The following is a 20,452-nucleotide window of genomic DNA, read 5'->3' on the forward strand; positions in this document are numbered from 1 at the left end:
TCCTCAGTAAAGAAAAAATCAGTTTCAGTTTTGTTTCTGAACTGTCTTTCTACTAATAACCAATCACTGGCCTCTGGGTCATACTGCCCACAGCCAATGACTGCCCTCTACCTAAGCCCCTCCTCTGGCAGCCATCTTCAGATTTGGTAGCACGTAAAGTGGCAGTAGGACCAAGAGAAGAGCCGCAGAGGGGTTGGAGGGAGGGTTCGCACGTGAATCCATGCCAGACCCATGCTGGAGAACAACAGTTACAGGTAAGTAACTTGTTCCTTCTCCAGCATGGGGTCTGGCATGGATTCACATTCTCATGAATACAAGAATACATAGCAGTACACACATGCACAACCACGGGAGGTGGCAAGGCTTAACATTAAGCATTACAACAACTCAACATTAAGCATCTCTTACCTCCTAGCCAGGCTCACCTTCAAGCGAACAGGTTGCGCAGCACTGCCTGGCCGACTCTGGACTCCTCCCTGAAATCCCGGTCGATGCAGTAGAATCTCGTGAAGGTGTGTGTCGACCTCCACGTAGTAGCTCTGCAGATGTCCAGCAGGGGCACACCAGACAGGAACGCCGTGGTAGCTCTGGTTGAATGGGCTCTCGGGCGGCCGGGCATCGGTCGGTTTGCCAACCGGTGACAGTGCATGATGCAGCCGGAGAGCCATCTGGAAATGGAAGCCTTCGAGAGGGCCTTCCCTTGGTTCACAGGGCCATAGTTCACAAACAGCTGTGATGTCTTCCGAAAACTCCTCGTGCGGTCCACGTAGAACTTCAGCGCTCTAGCCACATCCAGTGAGTGCAAAGTTCTCTCAGCCGGCGACGAAGGCGATGGGAAGGAAACAGGTAACACCAAGGGCTTGTTGAGATGGAAGTCCAACGGCACCTTGGGCACGAAGGAGGGGTGCATCCTCAGCACTACCCTCATCTCGTGTAATGTCAGATATGGAGGTTTACAGGAGAGGGCCTGGATCTCTCCCACTCGTCGTGCAGAGGTGATGGCCACAAGAAATGCTGTCTTCCACAATAGGAACTTCAACGGTGCCGAATGCAGAGGCTCGAATGGCGGGCCCATGAGCCTGGTCAGCACCACGTTGAGCTCCCATGCTGGGGCCGGAGCCTTCACCGGCGGGAATGAGCGGAACAGTCCTTTCATGAACTCCTTCACCAGGCGATGAGACCACAGAGATGGCCGCCCCGGAGTTCTGGTGTAGCGAGAGATCGCCGCCAGATGGATTTTGATGGAGGCGTGCGCCACCCCCGCCTTGGCCAGCGATCGAAAGTACGCCAGCACTTGAGGGGCCGTAATCGGCAGAGGGTTGATCTTCTGTACACGGCACCAGACAGAGAACCTCCATTTGTGTCCATAACACTTAAGAGTCGAGGACACCCTGGCCTTTGCAAGCACCTCCTTGCAGTCCACCGGGATATCATACCCTACGAACTCTAGTGCTGCATGAGCCAGGCCTGCAGGTTCAGCGATCCCGGGTCGTGGTGGAGGATGGCGCCTCCTTCCCTGGTGAGAAGATCCGCATCCATCTGCAGTTTGACTGGGGGGGGGAAGCTGACATGTCCAGAAGGTCCGGGAACCAGATCTGCCTCGGCCACGCCGGTGCAACGAGGATTATCCTGCACCGGGACCGCCTGAGTTGACTGATGAGTCGCAGCAGCAATGGCAGCAGCGGGAACGCATACAGGAACAGGCCGTCCCAGGGGAATGACAATGCGTCGCCCATGCTCCCCGGCTGGGGAAACCTGCTGGCGAACTTCCGGCACTTGGTGTTCGCCGCCGTCGCGAATAGGTTGATCTGGGGATTGCCCCATCGTCGGAACAGGAGATCCACTTGATTCTGCCAAAGCTCCCACTCGTGGCAAGAGCGCAACTCCCTGCTGAATGAGTCGGCGACAGTGTTCTTTATTCCTGCCGGATGGAATGGTACCAGGAATATCCCGTGGGCAACGGCCCAGTGCCACAGATCCTGCGCTTCCTTGGATAGGGCTGGGGATCTGGTGCCCCCCCTGCTTCCGGATGTAGAACATCGTGGTGGTGGTGTTGTCAGTGAAGATCCTCACCACCTTGCCCTTGAGGGACGGGAGGAACAACCTGAGGGCCCAGAACACGGCTCAGAGCTCCAGGACATTAATGTGTAGTGACCTCTCCTCTGGGAGCCAAAGGCCTATTGCGTGGAGATCTCCGGTGTGCACTCCCCATCCTTCCAAGGAGGCGTCCGTCGTCACCGTTACCTGGTGTGCTGAGGACTAGAAGTCCATGCCTGCCGCTAGATGCGCGTGGCTGCCCCACCACTGGATCGCTTGGTGGAAAGTCTCGTTGAGGGAGAGCCTGTCTTCGAAGCTGCCCGCCGCTTGCATCCAACGGGCGTCGAGGAACTCCTGCAGTGGCCGCATCCGCAACCTGCACGGACGCACGAGGTAGATGCACGATGACATCATGCTGAGCAGGGACTTGATGGACCTCACCCTGGCCACTTCCATGGTCAACAGCCATTGTACCTTGCCCAGGATGGCTTTCGTCCTCTCCTCCAACGGTGAAGCCAACCGTGCCACTGTGTAGAGTCTGGCTCCCAGGAACAGGGCGTCCTGCAACGGTACCAAGTGGGACTTTGCAAAGTTGATCGAGAATCCCAGTTCTGTGAGCAGGTGGACGGTCTTCGCTGTGTGATCGACGGCGAGTTCTCTTGACTTTGCTCGGATGAGCCAATCGTCCAGATAGGGGTATACGCGGATCCCCTTCAGGCGCAGCCACGCTGCCACCGGTGCCAGGCACTTGGTGAAGACCCTTGGCGCTGACTTCAACCCGAAGGGCAGGGACTTGAACTGGTTGTGTCACACTTGGACCACGAACCGTTGGAACTTTCGATGTCTTTTTCGTATTGGGATGTGGAAGTAAGCATCCTCCAAGTCCAGCGATGACAGGAAGTCGCCTTCCTCCAATTGTCCCAGCACGTGCTGAAGGGTGACCATCTGGAACTTCTGGGACTTGATGTATTTGTTGATGCGGCGAAGGTCTAGGATGGGCCGACAGCCGCCGGTCTTCTTTCGGACAAGGAAGTACCGCGAGTATACTCCGGAGCCCCGGAGCCTCTTTGGGACAAATTCTATTGCGCCCTTTGTCAGTATTGCTCGTACCTCCAGAAGCAGCTGTGGCACGTGGTTTTCCTACCTGGCCACAGGTGGGAAACGGGGGAACTTTCTTTGGAACTCCAGGGAGTGCCCGTTGGCCAGGGTGTCCAGCATCCAACGGTCGGTGGAGATGGACTCCCACACGCTGATGAATTTCGCCAGCCGGCCTCCCACCAGGGTGCTCGGGTGGGGGCCCGACGTCACGGCCGGTTCAGTCTTGTTTCACCGAGGCCTTGCCACCTTGGCCTCCTTGGCGATGACGACAATGTCCTCTGGCCTTGCTGCAGCCTCTGTAGGCTTCCTGCGACGAGGAGCGGGCCGCCTGGCGGTACGACGCAGAACCACCACCGAATCCTTTGGAGGCACCTTGAGACTTGCCTCCAGAGGTCCGAAAGGACAGCCGTCATTGATGGAGAGAACCCAAGGCCCAGGCCGTCTCGGTGTCCGCCTTGATGGCCTGCAGTGACTCGTCCACTGCCTTGCCAAACAGGTTGTTCCAGTCAAAGGTCATGTCCAGTACACAGGTCTGTATGTCCTGACGGAAGTCGGTGGCCTTGAGCCAACCGCACCGGCGAAGGCAAACGCTGTTGCCCATCTGGCGAAAGCCGTGTCGGCGATGTCTGTGGCCACCGTGATGGCGTGGTCCGACGCCACCTCGCCTTCCTGTAGGATTTCGAGGGCTTCTGCTCTCTTGTCGCCTGGCAGGAAATCCAGGAGGGGAGCAATCTTGAACCACAGCTCCCTGTCGTAGTGCGCCACGATCACAAGGGCGTTAGCCGCTTTGATGGTCGTCGCCGCCGACGAGATGACTCGTCGTCCCATGGCGTTCAGCTTCTTCCCCTCGCCGTCCGGTGGGGAAATGGAAGTTGATGCCGTCGCCCCTGCCGATTTCTTCTTGGCCGCCGCAGAGACCACTGAATGCTGGGACCGCTGAGCTCGGAGGCACATAGGGGCGGAGTCTGGGACCCGGTACTTCTTCTCGTACCGGTCCCTCTTCGCGGGAGCCGTGGATGGGTTCTTCAACAGTGACAGTCCTTCGTCCCAGATGTCGTCCAGTAACGGGACTGAGAGGACGGTCTTCCTCTTGGCCTCCTGTCGTTGATAGAGGAAACCCTCCTTCTTCTGTTCTTCTGGACAAAGCTGGAAAAGCTCTGATGCCCTGGTGATCATGGCGTGAAAGGAGCCAATTTTGTCGGGGGGTGGGGGTGTCCGGGCAGGGGGTGATGGGAGATCCGTCCCGTCGTCACCACTGTCGTCGTCCATCCCCGTCGTTGCCATCTCCGTTCCCATCTCATCCCTCGGTGGAGGGGATGGAGGTGGGGGCTGGAAAGGAGGGGGAGGATGGATTCGCCTCCACTTGTTCGGTAGGCTCCCCGACGGTCCAGGCGCCACTGGATCGTCCGCTGGGGGTAAGGGCAACCTTGTCCTTTTCTCCGTACACAGAGTCTGGATAGCCATCAAGATTGCTCCTGAGTTGTCCTGTGGTATAGGCATCGGTTGCGACGGCTGGGGCGCGGGGACATCCGTTTCCTCTGTGGCCCACTGCTCCTCGTCGGCCCCACCGTTGCTCTCTTTGTCCACCTCATCGGGATCCCTCCCGTAGGACCTGACTTCCTCAAACTTTTTGTCCAGGATCTTTATGACGCCAGCCAGCTCATCTTCGGAGGAGGTATCTGTGTCCGTTATGGCTACCGTGCCGCCCCCCCTTTCTCGTCCCGAGGTTTCATGGGAGTCTTCTCAATAGGTTGAAAAGATGTTTCCTCCGGGGTGGGAGGGAAACTTAAGGCCTGGCAGTCGTCTCCACTGGGGTAGCATCCACAGGCTTCGCCAGGGCCGTCACAACTCCCTCAATCGGGGCCCTCGCCGGTTGAATTAGGGCCTTCACGACCTTGGGCGCGTCTGGGGCCTTCACCTTCGGGGGAGGGACACTGCCTCACCCCCCCTTGGCTTTCTCCATCGGGATCAACCGGGGCTTCTCCCGAAGCTTACCCGGGTTCTCTGACCTCCTTTTCACTGAGCCAGAGCGTTGGCTCGTGGTTGATGGCATCGGGGACATTGCGCCCTGCCTGGCAGCCGAGGAGCCCGAACCAACGGCGCTCCCTGTGCCAGCGGACTCGCGGTGCTTTGCCTTTTGTTGGGCCCCCTTCGCTGGAGCGCCCTCAAAGGTCTTAGAAGACCGCTCGGGCTTCTTCTTCTTCTCACCTGCTGCTGGGCTCTTCCCCTCCAGCCAGTTAGTGAGTCGAGTCTGACGGTCCCTCAATGTCCGGACTGCCATGTTCTTACAGAACGCGCAGTCCTCTTCCACATGCGACTCGTCATCGTGAAGGCAGTAGAGGCATCGGGGGTGTTCATCCTCCTTAAAGACATTCTGTAATCCACATCCAGGGCAGAGCCTAAACAGCTTGGATCCAACAGGCGTCGTGTCTCCTTTGTCCTGGGCCATGTCCACGCGGGGTAGGCCTCAAAGATCTTCCGGAAGAAACTCGACGAAAATTCGCCATTGAGGGGTGTATAAAAATTCCGAAACGGGTCCCCGTTGATCAGAAGAAGAATCGGTGGAGCTTGAGGCTCGAATTGACCGAAAAATAAGTGTAAACTCTTAGGAAAAAGGCAAAACGCAGTAAAAGCTCGAGAGCTATAGCACGAGGACTCCCAACACTTGAACGTGCGGTAAAAATCTGAAGATGGCTGCCAGAAGAGGGGCTTAGGTAGAGGGCAGTCATTGGCTGGGGGCAGTATGACCCAGAGACCAGTGATTGGTTATTAGTAGAAAGACAGTTCAGAAACGAAACTGAAACTGAATTTTTCTTTACCGCGGATTCCCAGCCTGACGACGGGGAATATTCATTAGCATGTGAATCCATGCCAGACCCCATGCTGGAGAAAGTCCGGTACTCAGTACTAACGCTGCTACCCTAACTGTAGAGAGGCAGAAGAACCGCTGGAACAAAAAGAGAAGGTAAGCAAGCGGATGCATATGCAGCAGTGTATTGCAATGCCCAGCAGCGGGCTTTCGTTTTTTAAATATTCGTGCGATGTGTGGAGAGTCAATTTTGAAGTCCCATGAAGTCAGTTTAAATCAAAACAAAAGCAATTGAAATCTATTTTCGAAACGCAGAATTACACCAGACAGGCTTAAACAGCACTGTGAGGCGCCTCCATTTGGGTACATTGCCGTACAAAGAAGAGGGAAAGCAACACTGGCCCGGCCCAATAAGCTCTGTGGGGGTCATTTAAAAAAATTGTAAGTGGCATTGTATAATGACGAGGAGTTCCACAGTAGTCTAGCCATCACTAATGAAGTGCAGCAGAATTAGTGCTTTACACAAGGCGCCCGTCTTCTATGATGGAGGTTTAAGTCCCTCTGTAACGTTTTGTTTTGTGTATAAATATATCAAACACTTGAAAGGAAAATTAACATCTAGCCTTCTCATTTCACCATGCCGGGGGTCCCAAAAACATATGCACTCAATAGATATGTTTGAAATTAATCCGTAACCACTTTGGATAGAATGGCTCAGTGCCTTTATTTCATTCATGCTTTCAGCCCACTACCTGGCACAAAAAGAAGTAGGCAAACATTGAGAACCATCCAGCAGCCTGGACATCTGTGATTTCTCCAATATGCCCACAAAAAGGTCAGTAAAAATAACTTTTACAATCATAGTAACAGTGTTCCAATAGAGATTCTGTCATGATTAATCTGGCAAGCCACTGATAGGTCGTTATCCCTTTTCTTTTTTTTAAGGGGTGGAAGACAACAGTTCTCCTGATTCGTTTAAAAAAAAAAAAGACGATTAAAGAAAGAACTAGCTCTACACGTGTCTCAACAAGACTAAGGGGTCATTGCTCGCCCCTCCTGGAGTCATTGGAGACGTGCGAGGTTATGCCATTGTTGTTCCATCACGCTTTGCCCAGACGCCATCGCCGCTCTAGCCTTTTTCCAAGATGGCACCTCCTGTTCTTTTTCTACCGTCTCCTTTCAGCAGCGCGTCACATTGCAACCCGCGTTTCTGCTTTGGGTAAGACACTAGTGCTTTCACACCAGCGCCTTCCGCGCTCCTGTTTCTTTCTGTTGGGATCTGCCTTTCCCGGTCATCCCCGTCTTCTGGGGCTTGGCCCCTGACATGCCTCCCTTTTCTGCAGCACTCTCTGCTGCTGTGCTTTTCTCTGGCTCCTTCCTTCATGGCTTTCGGAGTGGCGTGTTCCGCTTGCTCTCCTCCTCCTAGCAGCTCCTACCTCTCCTTCCTTCAAGTTTTGTCTGCCTTTGTCCTCACTGCTCTCTGGCAACTTCTCCTTATTTCTCACCTCAGCCATATCTTGTAAGCCAAATTCCAATTACCAACCTTTTGATTATCCACTGGGAGAGGATTCCAGTCACATTACCATCTGGCTTGCTGGTTTTTGCTACACTTTACCATCGATTTGTCTACAATTCTGCCACCAAGGACTGAAGGTTTATTTTTGCCTTTTGGCTTTTTCCCTTCCTTTCGGACCCATACAGAGTAGGGGTCTCTTGCCTTTGCTGTACCATCTGCAGGCATAGTGGCTTCCCGCCGGAATAGGCCATTTCTCTACAAGGACAGAAGATCATTATAAATGCAACATCATATCATATCATTTCACCAGGAAAAAAGGTGTTGTCTCCTCCTCCAGAAGACTAATCATCCCAAACCGCGAACAAAGAATCAGGTAAGGTTGGTTATAGGTTACAACCTTCACTTTATAAATACTTGTTGTAAGCTCAAGTAGCGCAGAGATTAGTTTTAAATATATTTAAATTTTGTGTTTGTTTTTCAGTTCTTTACATAAGGAAAACAGCATTGTTGTATCTAGACACAAACAAAGAAATGGATTGTCCTGATGAAGGCCCCCACTTAAATTCTACAAGACTGTCCTAGGATAAACATATCTTAAATATGGGGCCGAAACACAGTGTGTCGACCAGTAGTCTGGCTAGATATTGTATGTGTACTAGTCTGTTCCAATAAGGATGAATATTTCCTTCCACAATGCACCAGACCTCTATACTGTATAATGAATTACTAATCATTAGAAAGAGTACTGAAATGGGACACACAGAATCCATGTGTACTCTCAGTACATGGCAATTGTAACATGTGGTTCTCTCTGTTATTATTTAATGTAATTGTGATGTTGTCTGCTATTCAATACGTTTTTTGACACTTTTTTAGTGCACTAACCCCTCGGTGTGAACATTATAGTATTTTGTTTGCTTTTTGATTGATGTGTGTAACCTGCACAAACTCTCATATGTTTTTCTATGTGAACCATTAAAAAATCATAAATCATTAAATGGTTTTTAATACACTTCTGGTATATGTGCAGATGATTGAATTACCTTCTGGCACTTGAGGTTGTACTTGAAATGAACCAGGGTGTATCAAGGGAGGGGTAACCTGTTTCCCAGTTCTTGTCCTGACTCCATCCTATTCCACATGCTGTGCTCTATCTCCAGCACCTGAAGGTGGACAGGAGTGTAGCAGAGGGAGAAAGAGCTAAAGACATACAGGGACAGTGACTGCCTCCATGCTACTCCACATGCTGTGCTCTATCTCCAGCCCCTGAAGGTGGACAGCAGTGTAACAGAGGGAGAAAGAGCTAAAGACATACAGGGACAGTGGCTGCCTCCATCCTATGCTACATGCTGTGTTCTGTCCCCAGCCCCTGAAGGTGGACAGCAGTGTAACAGAGAGAGAAAGAGCTAAAGACATCCAGGGACAGTGACTGCCTCCATGCTACTCCACATGCTGTGCTCTGTCTCCAGCCCCTGAAGGTGGACAGCAGTGTAACAGAGAGAGAAAGAGCTAAAGACATGCAGGGACAGTGACTGCCTCCATCCTACTCCACATGCTGTGTTCTGTCTCCAGCACCTGTAGGTGGACATTTACTGAGAGACCATCTACACTTACCCAGGACAATCAGCATCCCTGTAGTTTTCTCGAGTACCCTCTGCAGGCTGGGGTGGGACACTCTACATATGACCTCCGACCCCCAGTCTCTGTGCAGGTCAGGGGTGAATGTCAGCCGATCAGTGCAGGAATAGCCAATCTCAGGCCCACAACGATATTCTGTGATGTCCTGTTTCCAGACAGTTCTCTCAGCATCGCCCTGGGTAGTGAACCGGGCATCACTTCCTCTCTCCATCCTCAGCCACTCCACCTTTAATTCCTTGGGGAAATAACCTGACACCTGACCCTGGAGAGAGACTTCCTTCCCATGGATTAGCTTTGGCACCAGAATGTCCTGCAGGTCGGGGCGCCCTGGGAAAGCTGTGAGAAATAGATAAACAATAGCCCATGACTACAAATAACCAAATCTATGTCATTCCACTTGAAGACAACTCATCGCAATGAAACTCCATGCATTTATTTCACTTTTTTCAATAAAATGTGGTTTTATATATGTACATTTCAACTCAATACACCTTCATGTTTTTTTAAAGTAGGCCCTGTTTTCCCTTTATTAATGGTTTATTTGGAAACACTTTGTGCCCCTTTTTGGATGCTGCTTTCCAATCCTTTTTCTTTTTCCCCCCTTTTTTATGCTCTTTTACATAAATAGTAATTTTTTAACTATCAATGTCCACGAACCACTTATTAATATCAGTACATCCTGGTAAGTGCTGACTCGTCCTACTCGGGTACACGCCCATTGGCAGGAGCATAGTAACAATTTGCCCTCTTCTGATCAACGCAATCCTTTGAATATTCCACACTGACTCTACTGGCATGACCACCACCACAAACTGGTTCCGTGTCATTTCATGGAATGTTTTTATCGAAGTAGATTTCGTTGATGCTTTTTTTAATGGTTGATTTTGCTGAAAATATATGCCGGGGACCCCCCCGCATAGCCCACCCTTGACCCCCTTACATTAATTATTATTCTAAAGCCACCCCCACACATCTTTTGGCCAAATACATTGTAAAATATTTGATGAAATCTACTTGCATTAATTCTGCAGCGGCCAAAACTGCTGTTACCCGCAAACTCCATCCCTACCCCTCATTTCCCTTCTCAGCTGCACGAATATTTCCTGTGTGTTTAACCTTTCTTCCTTTACCCTCCCTCCTTGTCTACTGCCCTTTCTATTCTCTTGCAGAGCAAGGTCTGGATACCCCTGGTGGCGGCATAATACATGGTCCGCCAGACAAGCTTTGACTCCCTGAGGCCACCATTGCGGTGACAGGCACAGTGTAAAAACAACTCTGACAGCAAAACATGCATTTCTATGAACTAAAATGTATTTTTTCTTTTTGCCATGACTGGTGTATGCAACTCAATGAGTGCATTTTTTGTGAAACCTACTTTCATAGAGTTTTTGTTGCAATGGAATTTTTTCAAATAATCTAAAGCATGTTGAATAAGCAACATAGGACGCAGAATTTAAAAAAGCACCATAACATACACACCAAAGCACCATAACATACACACCAAAGCACCATAACATACAGACACACCAAAGAAATACTAAACAACAATAACATGGAGCAGACCAGTTGAACTGAAAACCTCATGTTTGGAAAATAGCGCAGGGGATAAAATCACTTCCACATAGAGCAATTAATCAACAAATCACACCTGCACCAAACAAGGTTCAAATAAGCATAAAACGACAAAACAACACATACCGGGCAGACTGTCCCACTCACCGGAACCAGGAAGCTAATCCCGGAGAATAGCAAGACAGCAGTGCCTTGCATAGAGCAACAGTGACCCCTGCTGCAGCAGAAGGTATAACAGGTCCGGATGCACCAGCTTCTAATGTGTTTCTTTTGTAATTATACTTTTAATTCATTTTCTTTGCAAACAATGACATAACATAAGAGCCTTGGTAAGACTACCATGCATAATCGAGCCGAATAACGTGCACATAAGTAGGTATGCAAGCATGCATAGCCCATGCTATATGTCCCCTTTCATTCCCTCGCAAGCCCTAGTTCCGTTCTTCTATCTAAGGTCCAACTTGTAAACTTTAGCCCATGCTCCGACTCCCACCCCCTTTGCCTGTGAACTTTTGGCTTCCCAGTTGGTCGGGCTGAAGTCGCCACTGGTATTCACAATCTCAACGAAATGTAGTTCTGCAATACCTTTGTGTTCTCTGCAAGCCCCTGCAGATACCAAGTTCCGTAGACCTCCGAGTACAGGGCTGTCTACCAGCATTTGGCGATCTCAGTCTACACACATCCTTGTTGTGAATGCTGGACACATGTGGCATGCAATGCGGTTTAAAAGCGGTATAAAGTAATTAGGCAAATAAGGCAAGGAGTCAGGAATGATGCGTCCAACTCTTTAATGAATCGAGCAGTAACTGATTCCTGGGCGGTAGCCCCGCCCCTTCCTTCACACGTGGGTCGCAGCCCACTCAACTGTAAGCAAGAGAAAGGAGACTTGGCTCCTTTGCACAAACAACAAATAAACAACAACAGAAAGAGGATGTGACATCTCGCCTTTGCTTAAACATATAATGGAGGTTTCTTAGTTAATTTCTTCAATCCATCTGGACGGTTTTGCGTATTGTCCTTCGCGACGGGCTTCGTGGAAGGGGAGTTGCACTTACGTTGGGGTGGTCGCTGTCACTGTCGTCCGCGTCCCTATATTCTTCTCTGTATTCAGAGTCTATGTCCGAAGATCATCTGCCATGTTTGTGGTGGTGTTCACCGGTTCTTGCTCACCTTCAAGAGTTCTGAAAAACGATGAATTTCGTGTGATGGTTCCTTGTGGGCTTGCAGCCGTTATCATGGACCCGTGTATGTGGGTCATGGTCATTGGCTCAGGTCTGAACGCTGGGGTGTCCTTAGCGTTTTGGCTTTGTCTGACCAGTACTTGGTCACCTACTTGGATGAGGCTAGGTCTCGTCTGCCTTCGGTGGTCGGCATATTCCTTAATTTCGTTTTGCTTGCTCTGTCTTTTGCCCGTGCATTTTCAACGTATGTAGTGGGTAGGACAGCGCGTGGGTTGTGTGGCATCGTGGTTCGTATTATTCTGCCGAACATTAGAGCTGATGGGCAATCCCCCGTGGAGCTGTGGGGTGTGTTTCTATATTCACGCAGCAGTGTGCAGATGGCTTGCATGAATGATCCATTGTTGATGGAGCAGATTTGTAGGGTACGTTTTAAGTTGCTCATGAATTTTTCTACCATGCTGTTGGCTTGTGGCCATAGCGGCGTGATTTTCCGATGTTGGAAACCCAAGTGTTCTGCGAACATGGCGAAGTCGTGTCCACTGAAAGGTGGTCCATTGTCCGATTTTACAATCAATGGGATTCCATAGTCCGCAAAAGTTTTATCAAGAGATGGTATCACTGCTTGAGTACTTGTGGAGTGGATGAGGTGCTCCTCAGAGAATCGAGACATTTCATCAACAATTACTAACACGTATTTGCCATTTGCTAGGGGTCCAAACATGTCAATGGCCACTTCTTCCCAAACTTGTAGCGGCATTGTTGATGTTTTGAGCGGCTCTGGGAACGTGCGTGGGGCAACAGTTTGACATGCGAGGCATTTGCCCAGGAGTGCTTCAACTTTTTCATCCATGCGGGGAAACCATACTTTGGTTCCAAGTTGTCTCTTAGTCGACACCACCCCCCGGTGTCCCGAGTGAGCGATATCTACTACTTGTTCCTGTAGGCTGGACGGGATGACAAGTCTGTTTTCCTTTAGCAGGAGGCCATCAGGTGATGTTGATAGCGTGTGCTTGATAAGTTTGAATGTGTGGAAATGTTTCTCTTCATTTGACGAGAATTTTTGTCCCCGACAGTGTCTCCTTTGACATTAGCCAGACTTCAAAACACTCTTGAACTGTTTGAATTAGGAGGTCGTTCTGTGTTGCTTCCCTGGGTTGAGCTGCCGTGATGGACTTGGGAAGTGCATGTCCTACTAAGTAGTTGATGGATTGGTTTGCTTTGGTTGACTGATGTTTGTCGCGGGCTGGAAGGGTGTACCTTGAAAGAAAATCAGCCGGGTTGTTGTCCTTTCCCGGGTGATGGATGATTTTGAATGAATATTCTTGTAGCCTCAGTCCCCACCGGGCGATGCGTGGTGGCATCTTGGTTGTGGGTTTGCCGTAGATGGTGGTGAGGACCTGATGATCAGTGAATATAGAAATAGGTGGTAATGTTCACATGCCCATACGACTGCTAAACTTTCTTTTCCTGGTTGAGAGTATGCACATTCAGTTGTTGAAAGACTGCGACTCTCATATGCCACTATGCGTCTCGGGGAGTTTGGTGGTGCTCCTGGTTTTGACTGTGCCGGTATTGACCCTAGCCCCACTTGGCTGGCACTTACCGTCAGTTCAGTGTCGTATTCTGAGTCATAGTAGGCCATGCACGAGGCTGACATGATGCGCTTTTTAATCTCTTGGAAAGCTTCTTCACATTCATTTGACCAGTGAAATTCTTGATGTTTCCCCGTGAGTGTTCTGAGGGGTGTGCTTACTGACGCAAAGTCTTGAATGTAGCACGTACAGTAACTTGCCATTCCCATGAACGAGCGTACTGCTGATGTTGAGGTGGGAGTAGGAGCTTCAACCAGTGCTTGTACTTTCTCCGGGTCCGGTTGCAGACTGTTGTTCGAGAATATGTGTCCAAAGAATTTGAGGGTCGATTTGCTGATTTCGCATTTGTCCGGGTTTATTGTCAGGTGTGCATTTTCGAGTGCCATGCACACTCTTCTGAGGGTGTCATCATGCATTTCCTGAGTGGTGCCAAAAATTAAGATGTCATCACTGTAATTTAGGCAATTTGGAATGTGCTTCATTACCTGGTGGATCTCATTTTGAAAGATTTCAGCTGCTGATGACACTCCGAAGCTGAGCCTTTTGCATCTCAATAGACCTAGATGTGTTGAGAATGTGGTGATGTACCTTGACGATGGGTGCAGTTCAAGCTGATGATAGCCTTTGTTTAGGTCTCGTTTGGAGAACACTTTTGCACCGTGGAGTAAATGCATCATGTCTGTCGTTCTGGGGACAAGATGACGCTCTCTTTCGATGGCTACATTTGGGGCCCACATGTCAACGCAGATGCGTATGCTGGTTTTGTTCTCCTTTTTGGGCACAGGTACTATTGGTGAAGCCCACGGCGTGGGTCCTGACGCCGGTTCTATAATGTGTTGTAGCAGAGATTGTATTTCATCCTCTACTTGTCTCTGGATATTGAGGGGAATGCCCCGGTAGTATTGAGCTGTCGGTGGAATGTGAGGGTTTATGTGTAATTTGATCTGTTTGTCTTTTAATTTGGCCAGTCCTTTAAATAGTGCCGGAATTCTTTTTTGTATCATGTCCTTTGGGCTGTTGGTATATGCAGACATGATTTGATACATGATGTGGATGAGGCCCATTTGGATGGCTGACTTGAAATTGAGTATGCTGCCCCCTGGAACTTCTCCTTTTATAACATAGATTTTTACCCTTTGACACTTGTCTTTATATTGGCAGGTGGCGGTGAACATGCCTTGACAATGGAGTGGTTTGTTTGAACCGTAGGGGTATATTAAGGTATTCAATTCTTTTAATTCTTTCTTTGTGTTAAGAGACTTGTAGGTGTCATCGTTGATTACGTTACCGTTCTTGATTTTGTCTCTTTAGCTGAAGTAGTAGTGTTGGGCAGTGTTCGATGGCTGAGTTGTTGCCAATGGCGCGAACGTACCCTATTTTGCGGTCTCTGCTGGATGATGATTAGTGTGAATGATGTCTCCCTCGTGGTGACTTGTCTAAATATATAATTCTTTGTCTTGATTTTCTTCGTTGAGAGTCATGTCTACTCTTGCGGCGGTTGGGGCTGTCTCTCCCTTCCTCCCGTCATCTGGCAGAGTGAGGCTGTTCTCGTGATGAGCTGTGGGAGCGGCGCCTGCTGGTGCTGGAGAGGTGTCGCTTGCTAGGACGTGGGCTTTACCGCCTAGAGTTGCGGCCATTTTGTCTCCATGACTCGTTGTTGGATTCAGTCGATTGGAAGAACTTAATGTTTCTGCAGACGGACTGGAAGTCGTTTTCCCCGCCACATTTATCGCAGTGATGTCCTATTGCAGGGCATGGACCACCGTGAGGAAATTTTAATCCACACCTGTAAAAAAATAATTCTTCAGCTGTATCTGTATGTGTGCTAATGGGACATATCTTTGTTGTTGTGGCATACTGCGTGATTTTGATGTTTTCCAGTGACTCTGCAATGCTAGCGCTGAATTGGCTCTTGCCAGCTGAAGTATTTCATCAAGTGTTCTGCTTTTCTGGAGAAGTTTTTGGTGGAAATCTGGCTAACCACAGCCGGCTATGGCTTGTGATTTGAGTGCTTCTTCTGTGGAGTATCGATCAAAGTCACAATATTTGGCCCTTTTCTGTAGCCTCATTACGAAATTGTCCATGTTTTCGCCATTTTCCTGCATTGTTGTGTGGAAAATGTGTCTTTCGTAATCAACATTTCTCAGTGGCGCAAAATAAATGTTTCATGAGTCAATTAAGCCTTGAAATGTGTCAGTATTGGCTTCTGGTATTTCAAATACGATATCACGTACTACTGGACCCAGCGAGTGTAGTAAAATACCTTGTAGACGGCGTTCCTCCCTCACACCAGATGCATCGATGTAGATGTGCAGTTCTTTGAGCCATCTGGCCCACCTGGGTGCCAGACTGCTGGTGTCTGACATGTCAAAACGTTGCATGGCTTGAAGTTGCAGGGATTCAGTGCCACTGTTTTCCCTGGGAGTTGTATGGTGTGGAGTGGAGCAGGATTGTGGGCTCTGTAGCCCACTGTCTGCATTGCATTTCATTGTATGGCTGGAGTGTCCTGAAGTGTGCTGGCTACTGTGCTAAGCAGATTGTTTGGTCTGATGAGCCAACACAAAGTAGCAGTCAAATGACTGATGAGGCGCTTTTGTCGACGTGGGTGTTGGGCTGTGAGCGTCGTGGGTGAATTGCATGTATCAGTTGATGCGGCTCTGCTCTGTGCACTTGGCACGTGTTGTTAGCGGCGAGAATATGCTGGCAAATTTGCAGGAAATGAGGTTATAATGTCTTCCCTGGCGACGACTTTGAAATGGGTTACTGGGAGTCTCACTGTAGAGACACGCACGTGTTATACGCGGCAAGCGTATTGTGATTAAATTTGCGGGCACACGATTGGAATGATCTCCGTGGCTGCGCCTTTGAAAAGTCAATAATATTCTCACTGGAAATGGAGCTTGCGTGAAGTTTGCGTTGATGCTGCGTCGGATTCATCCGACTTGGGTTCTGCAACAACTTCAGTGGATGCTTCCCGACTGGAGTGCATACTGCGGCGGGCAGGGCAACGGCACAGCATCAACGGGTCCTCGTCGCCATTGTTGTGAATGCAGCTGGACACATGTGGTATGCAATGCGGTTTAAAAGCAGCATAAAGTAATTAGGCAAATAAGGCAAGGAGCCAGGAATGATGCGTCCAACTCTTTAATGAATCGAGCGGTAACTGATTCCTGGGCGGTAACCCAGGGCCTTCCTTCACACGTGGGTTGCAGCCCACTCAACTGTAAGCAACAGAAAGAAGACTTGGCTCCTTTGCACAAACAACAAATAAACAACAGAAAGAGGACGTGACAATCCTAACGGAGAGAACCATGGCTCCGCAGTGAACTAGGGAACATAAGCAGAAACATTACAAAGAAACGAATCAACATAACTTTCAGGACAGCTGTCTTCCATTACCCAATGTGTTTCTAACTTCATAAAACGCATCACAGGGCACCAACCATGGAAGAGCAAGGAAGACGCCACTCCTTGCTCACTGCCTGGACCAGGAGGACGAGATAAATGAAGAGCCAGTCACGTTCAGCGACTTAGAAGCGAGACAACTCAATACATATGGGAAGCATTGAAGGCAACTAGATGAAGACTATGAGATGAAAGTAAACACCACGCCAGAAAGCTGCACCACAAGGGACCGAAAGAAGAATGCGACACTGTAGAGCAAATACATCATGTTATTCAGAAGCCCAGCAGCAATCTTTAATTTCAGAACTCAAGCCGCGAAAGATCTGTAATCCGCTTCTCCTAGCAGAAAAACATTTAAGTGCAACACTTATCACCAGCCCCAAACCAGTTTCAAGGCACTATACAAACACAACTTAAAAGATCACATACAAAAAATAAACAAACAACACTCAATTAACCTACAACCGTAGCTTAAGGCACACATAAAGAAAAGACACGGAGCATGGTTTGCAAATGCGTTTTTCAATGGTAAGGCACCATTCAAAAACACTTTGTAAATCAGGCCCAGACTGTTTTAATCTTTACTTGAAAGATTGGAGGTAGAGCAATTTCTGATAACACAGGAAGTATGTACCAAAGGCGGCCGCCCTTAACATCTAGTGTTCTGCCACCTCACTGAGCGTCGATAGCTTTTCCCATCAGACACTAGATCTCAGGGTTCGAGATGGGGCTGAGCTATATTAGGAAAGTAGCCAGATCATCACAAAGGTGCAGCTCCGAAGGCATCATTCAAGGTTCCGCACGGTTGGATTGAGCCGCTGGAATTCTTCCTGAGAAATACATTTCTTGGCCTGTTGAGTAGCTTTTTTTATACAGTGGTGAGTCTTGTTTACACTTGTTTATCTGTCGCTCCACTCTTTTCAATTCTGCCAATTCTGAGATAGACCAATGCTAATTTGGAAGTGCTTAAGATTTAGTAGTTTGATTAATCAATGGCGCCAATTGATAAAGACACTTTAAGATAAAATTATTAAAAACAGTAAGTACATAGTCCAGTCATTGAGCTAAATCGCATCAGTGGTTAACGTGTAGGGCAATCGTCTACGCTGGACGACCTCAAATATTAGGAAATACAACCATAAGGTCGCAAATTCAGACAAACCCTGAGCCGAGTCGCTGGCCATTAATGACTGGCAGTTGGATGGCCTGGTGAGATTGTTTGGCTATGGCACCCCTACACATCCTAAGATTTAGACCTAATAATGCCTGGGGGGCGGTGGGGCCTTATGATATTGATATCGCCAAATGGAAAAGGGTGCGAAATAGGGAATTGAGACTGATCCAAAAGCAAGAAGGCCTACAATCGGCAGAGAGGAATGTGAAAAGTCACCTTATTAAAAAGCGCTTTAAATCATGATTGGCCAGCTACCAACGTAGCTCTGCCAGTGCAAGTTGGAATTATAAAAACAGATTGATCCTAACAAATGATACAAAGAAGCTTTGGCACATAGTCTGTTTCTCGGTGGCTGGCTCCGCCACAAATGAGATCATAGGTGTGTCAGAGGATGCATGGACGTCCCATATAAAGAATACATACTGGGATGATAGGGAAGCCCCGGACACCATCCAAACCCACTCTATGAAAGACACGTGGGTGTGGCACTATCTCAATGAAACGGATCTAGAAGCAACTATAGACACCATGAAATCTTCTGCGGCCATAGGGCCGATAGGATGAGTAGACTGGTCCTCAAGGACGATCCTCTATCTGGGCAGACTTACTACACCTACTTTTTTCCCACATTTGCGAGACTGGCACAATACCAGGGTCTTGGAGGCAATCAGTCTTGGTACTGGTCCAAAAATCGGGCCCTATGAATATTTCCTTCAACTTTCATATGTTAGCTATGTTGGATAGCTCATCCAAAATTATTTCAAGTATACTTCTGGGAATGTTGACAACTTTGGTGAAAGGGAGGGGGTTGCTCCATTACTCCCAACCCTTCTTTAGGAAGAACCATAGCACCTCTCACCCAATATGGGTCATTCAGACCATGATATCTGACTCTTGGCACTATGAGGAGTCTCCCCTGTATGTCTGCAGCAACAATTTCGGCTGTATGTTCCTGCTCGTGCATTACGCTCTGGGTGACGCTTTCTTTTGGCTGTCCCCAGGGTCAATCGAGCGATAACTGGTGGACGCTCCGTCTCCTTCAGTGCCGCTGTTCTCTGGAATGCTCTTCCTGTATCCTTGCATATGGTTTGTGCGCATTTGCAATTTAGGAAGGCATTAAAAACCTTACTAATCTAGTTCCTTCTTTTTGTGTTTCGTGATCGTTGGTTTCAGCTTTTAGCGCCAGGTTGCCCTGTGGTGTCGATCTAAAGAGAGGATCGGATTTGCAGAATATGCAAAAGGGAAAATGAAACAGTGAGACATGTTCTTACCAACTGTAACATACTGGCTAATCTCTATGAAACAGGTTACGGGGAATTTCGGAATTTTGCTTCGGACCAGCCTTGGAGCGCCATATATGGTGCCGAATCACTCGTGATTACGGCGGCTGCTTTCCATATATGGAACCAGGTTAAGGACAGATTGATCTAATTTTGAAACTATGACTGCCTGTGCTGTTCGACAATTGTTCTATGATAGTGATGTCATAGGTTTTTAGCAAGTCTTGTTCACAAAGGGGAAAAACCTGGTTTTCTTCAATTATTTATTAATTATTTAATTACAGTTTTTATGCACTAACAATAATCTCTGTTTTAATCTAAATGAGATTCGATTATATTTTTGTATGTGCAAAGGTTGTATAACCACAGTCACAAATATATATATTTTTTTAAATGATGGTGAGTTAGACAAATGTTAAAAGCTAGACAAATATTAAAAGCTAAATCAAAAAATCCAAAAGATGTCTAGCCGAGTGGGTGGGTCAGAGGAGATTCATATGAACTCTAAAATATCCAATAAATCTATGCAATCCGGGACCAAAACTGCTTTCGTATGGACCCGATGAAGATTAAAATCCAATACAAATAAAACAGAGAAATCCACACCTGCTGTCACTTTCAATGTCAAATGCTCAAATGAAGAGCAGATCGGGTGCACCTCTAAGAGTATTAGAAAGAAAGAAGGGAACCCCCAGACATCGCTTCCCAGCATGATTTTTATAATGAGCGGAGAACCCTAAACTAGTGGGACAACCCGGAGGAAACCAGGTCTCAATAACTGTAAAGTCTAATGCTTCATCAGCTACCAAGTCACGTGGTTCAGAAGCATTTCTCAATGCAGATCTAATAGACCCTTGACTTTAGAACTGGCATAAAAGCCCTTCGTGGCACCCTCAGGAATAGAGCTATCTCTTTGTAATGTTATGTTATTGGTATAGTGGCGGCCAGCGTTCATAGGTCCCATGTCCTGGTACAGGTCATGTCCAGAACAACAAGCAGATAATGGATCAATGCTCACCGGCTCAAACAGGCTAAAACCGGTGCAATCAACGTCTACGTTGCTCTTCTTCTAGTTCTAAGTGCAGGGGAGTTGCTAGGTCTGGAAAAGACCCGGGGCTAAGCTGATGTCGGAACTGTTGGGACTGGGGGC

At 48.4% G+C, this 20,452-nt stretch overlaps 1 gene segment (V, D, J or C); it reads right to left on the reverse strand.

Moving 5' to 3' along the window:
• Positions 1-20,452, reverse strand: part of LOC138498388 (immunoglobulin heavy constant epsilon-like) — a 246,953-nt gene that overhangs the window by 16,188 nt on the left and 210,313 nt on the right. Inside the window, 1 exon segment of the C gene segment in view lies at positions 9,075-9,434. Coding sequence covers positions 9,075-9,434 — 360 coding nt within the window.

Source organism: Ambystoma mexicanum, chromosome 5q (assembly GCF_040938575.1).
Source record: "Ambystoma mexicanum isolate Mex_15411 chromosome 5q, UKY_AmexF1_1, whole genome shotgun sequence".
Classification (NCBI taxonomy): Eukaryota; Metazoa; Chordata; class Amphibia; order Caudata; family Ambystomatidae; genus Ambystoma; species Ambystoma mexicanum.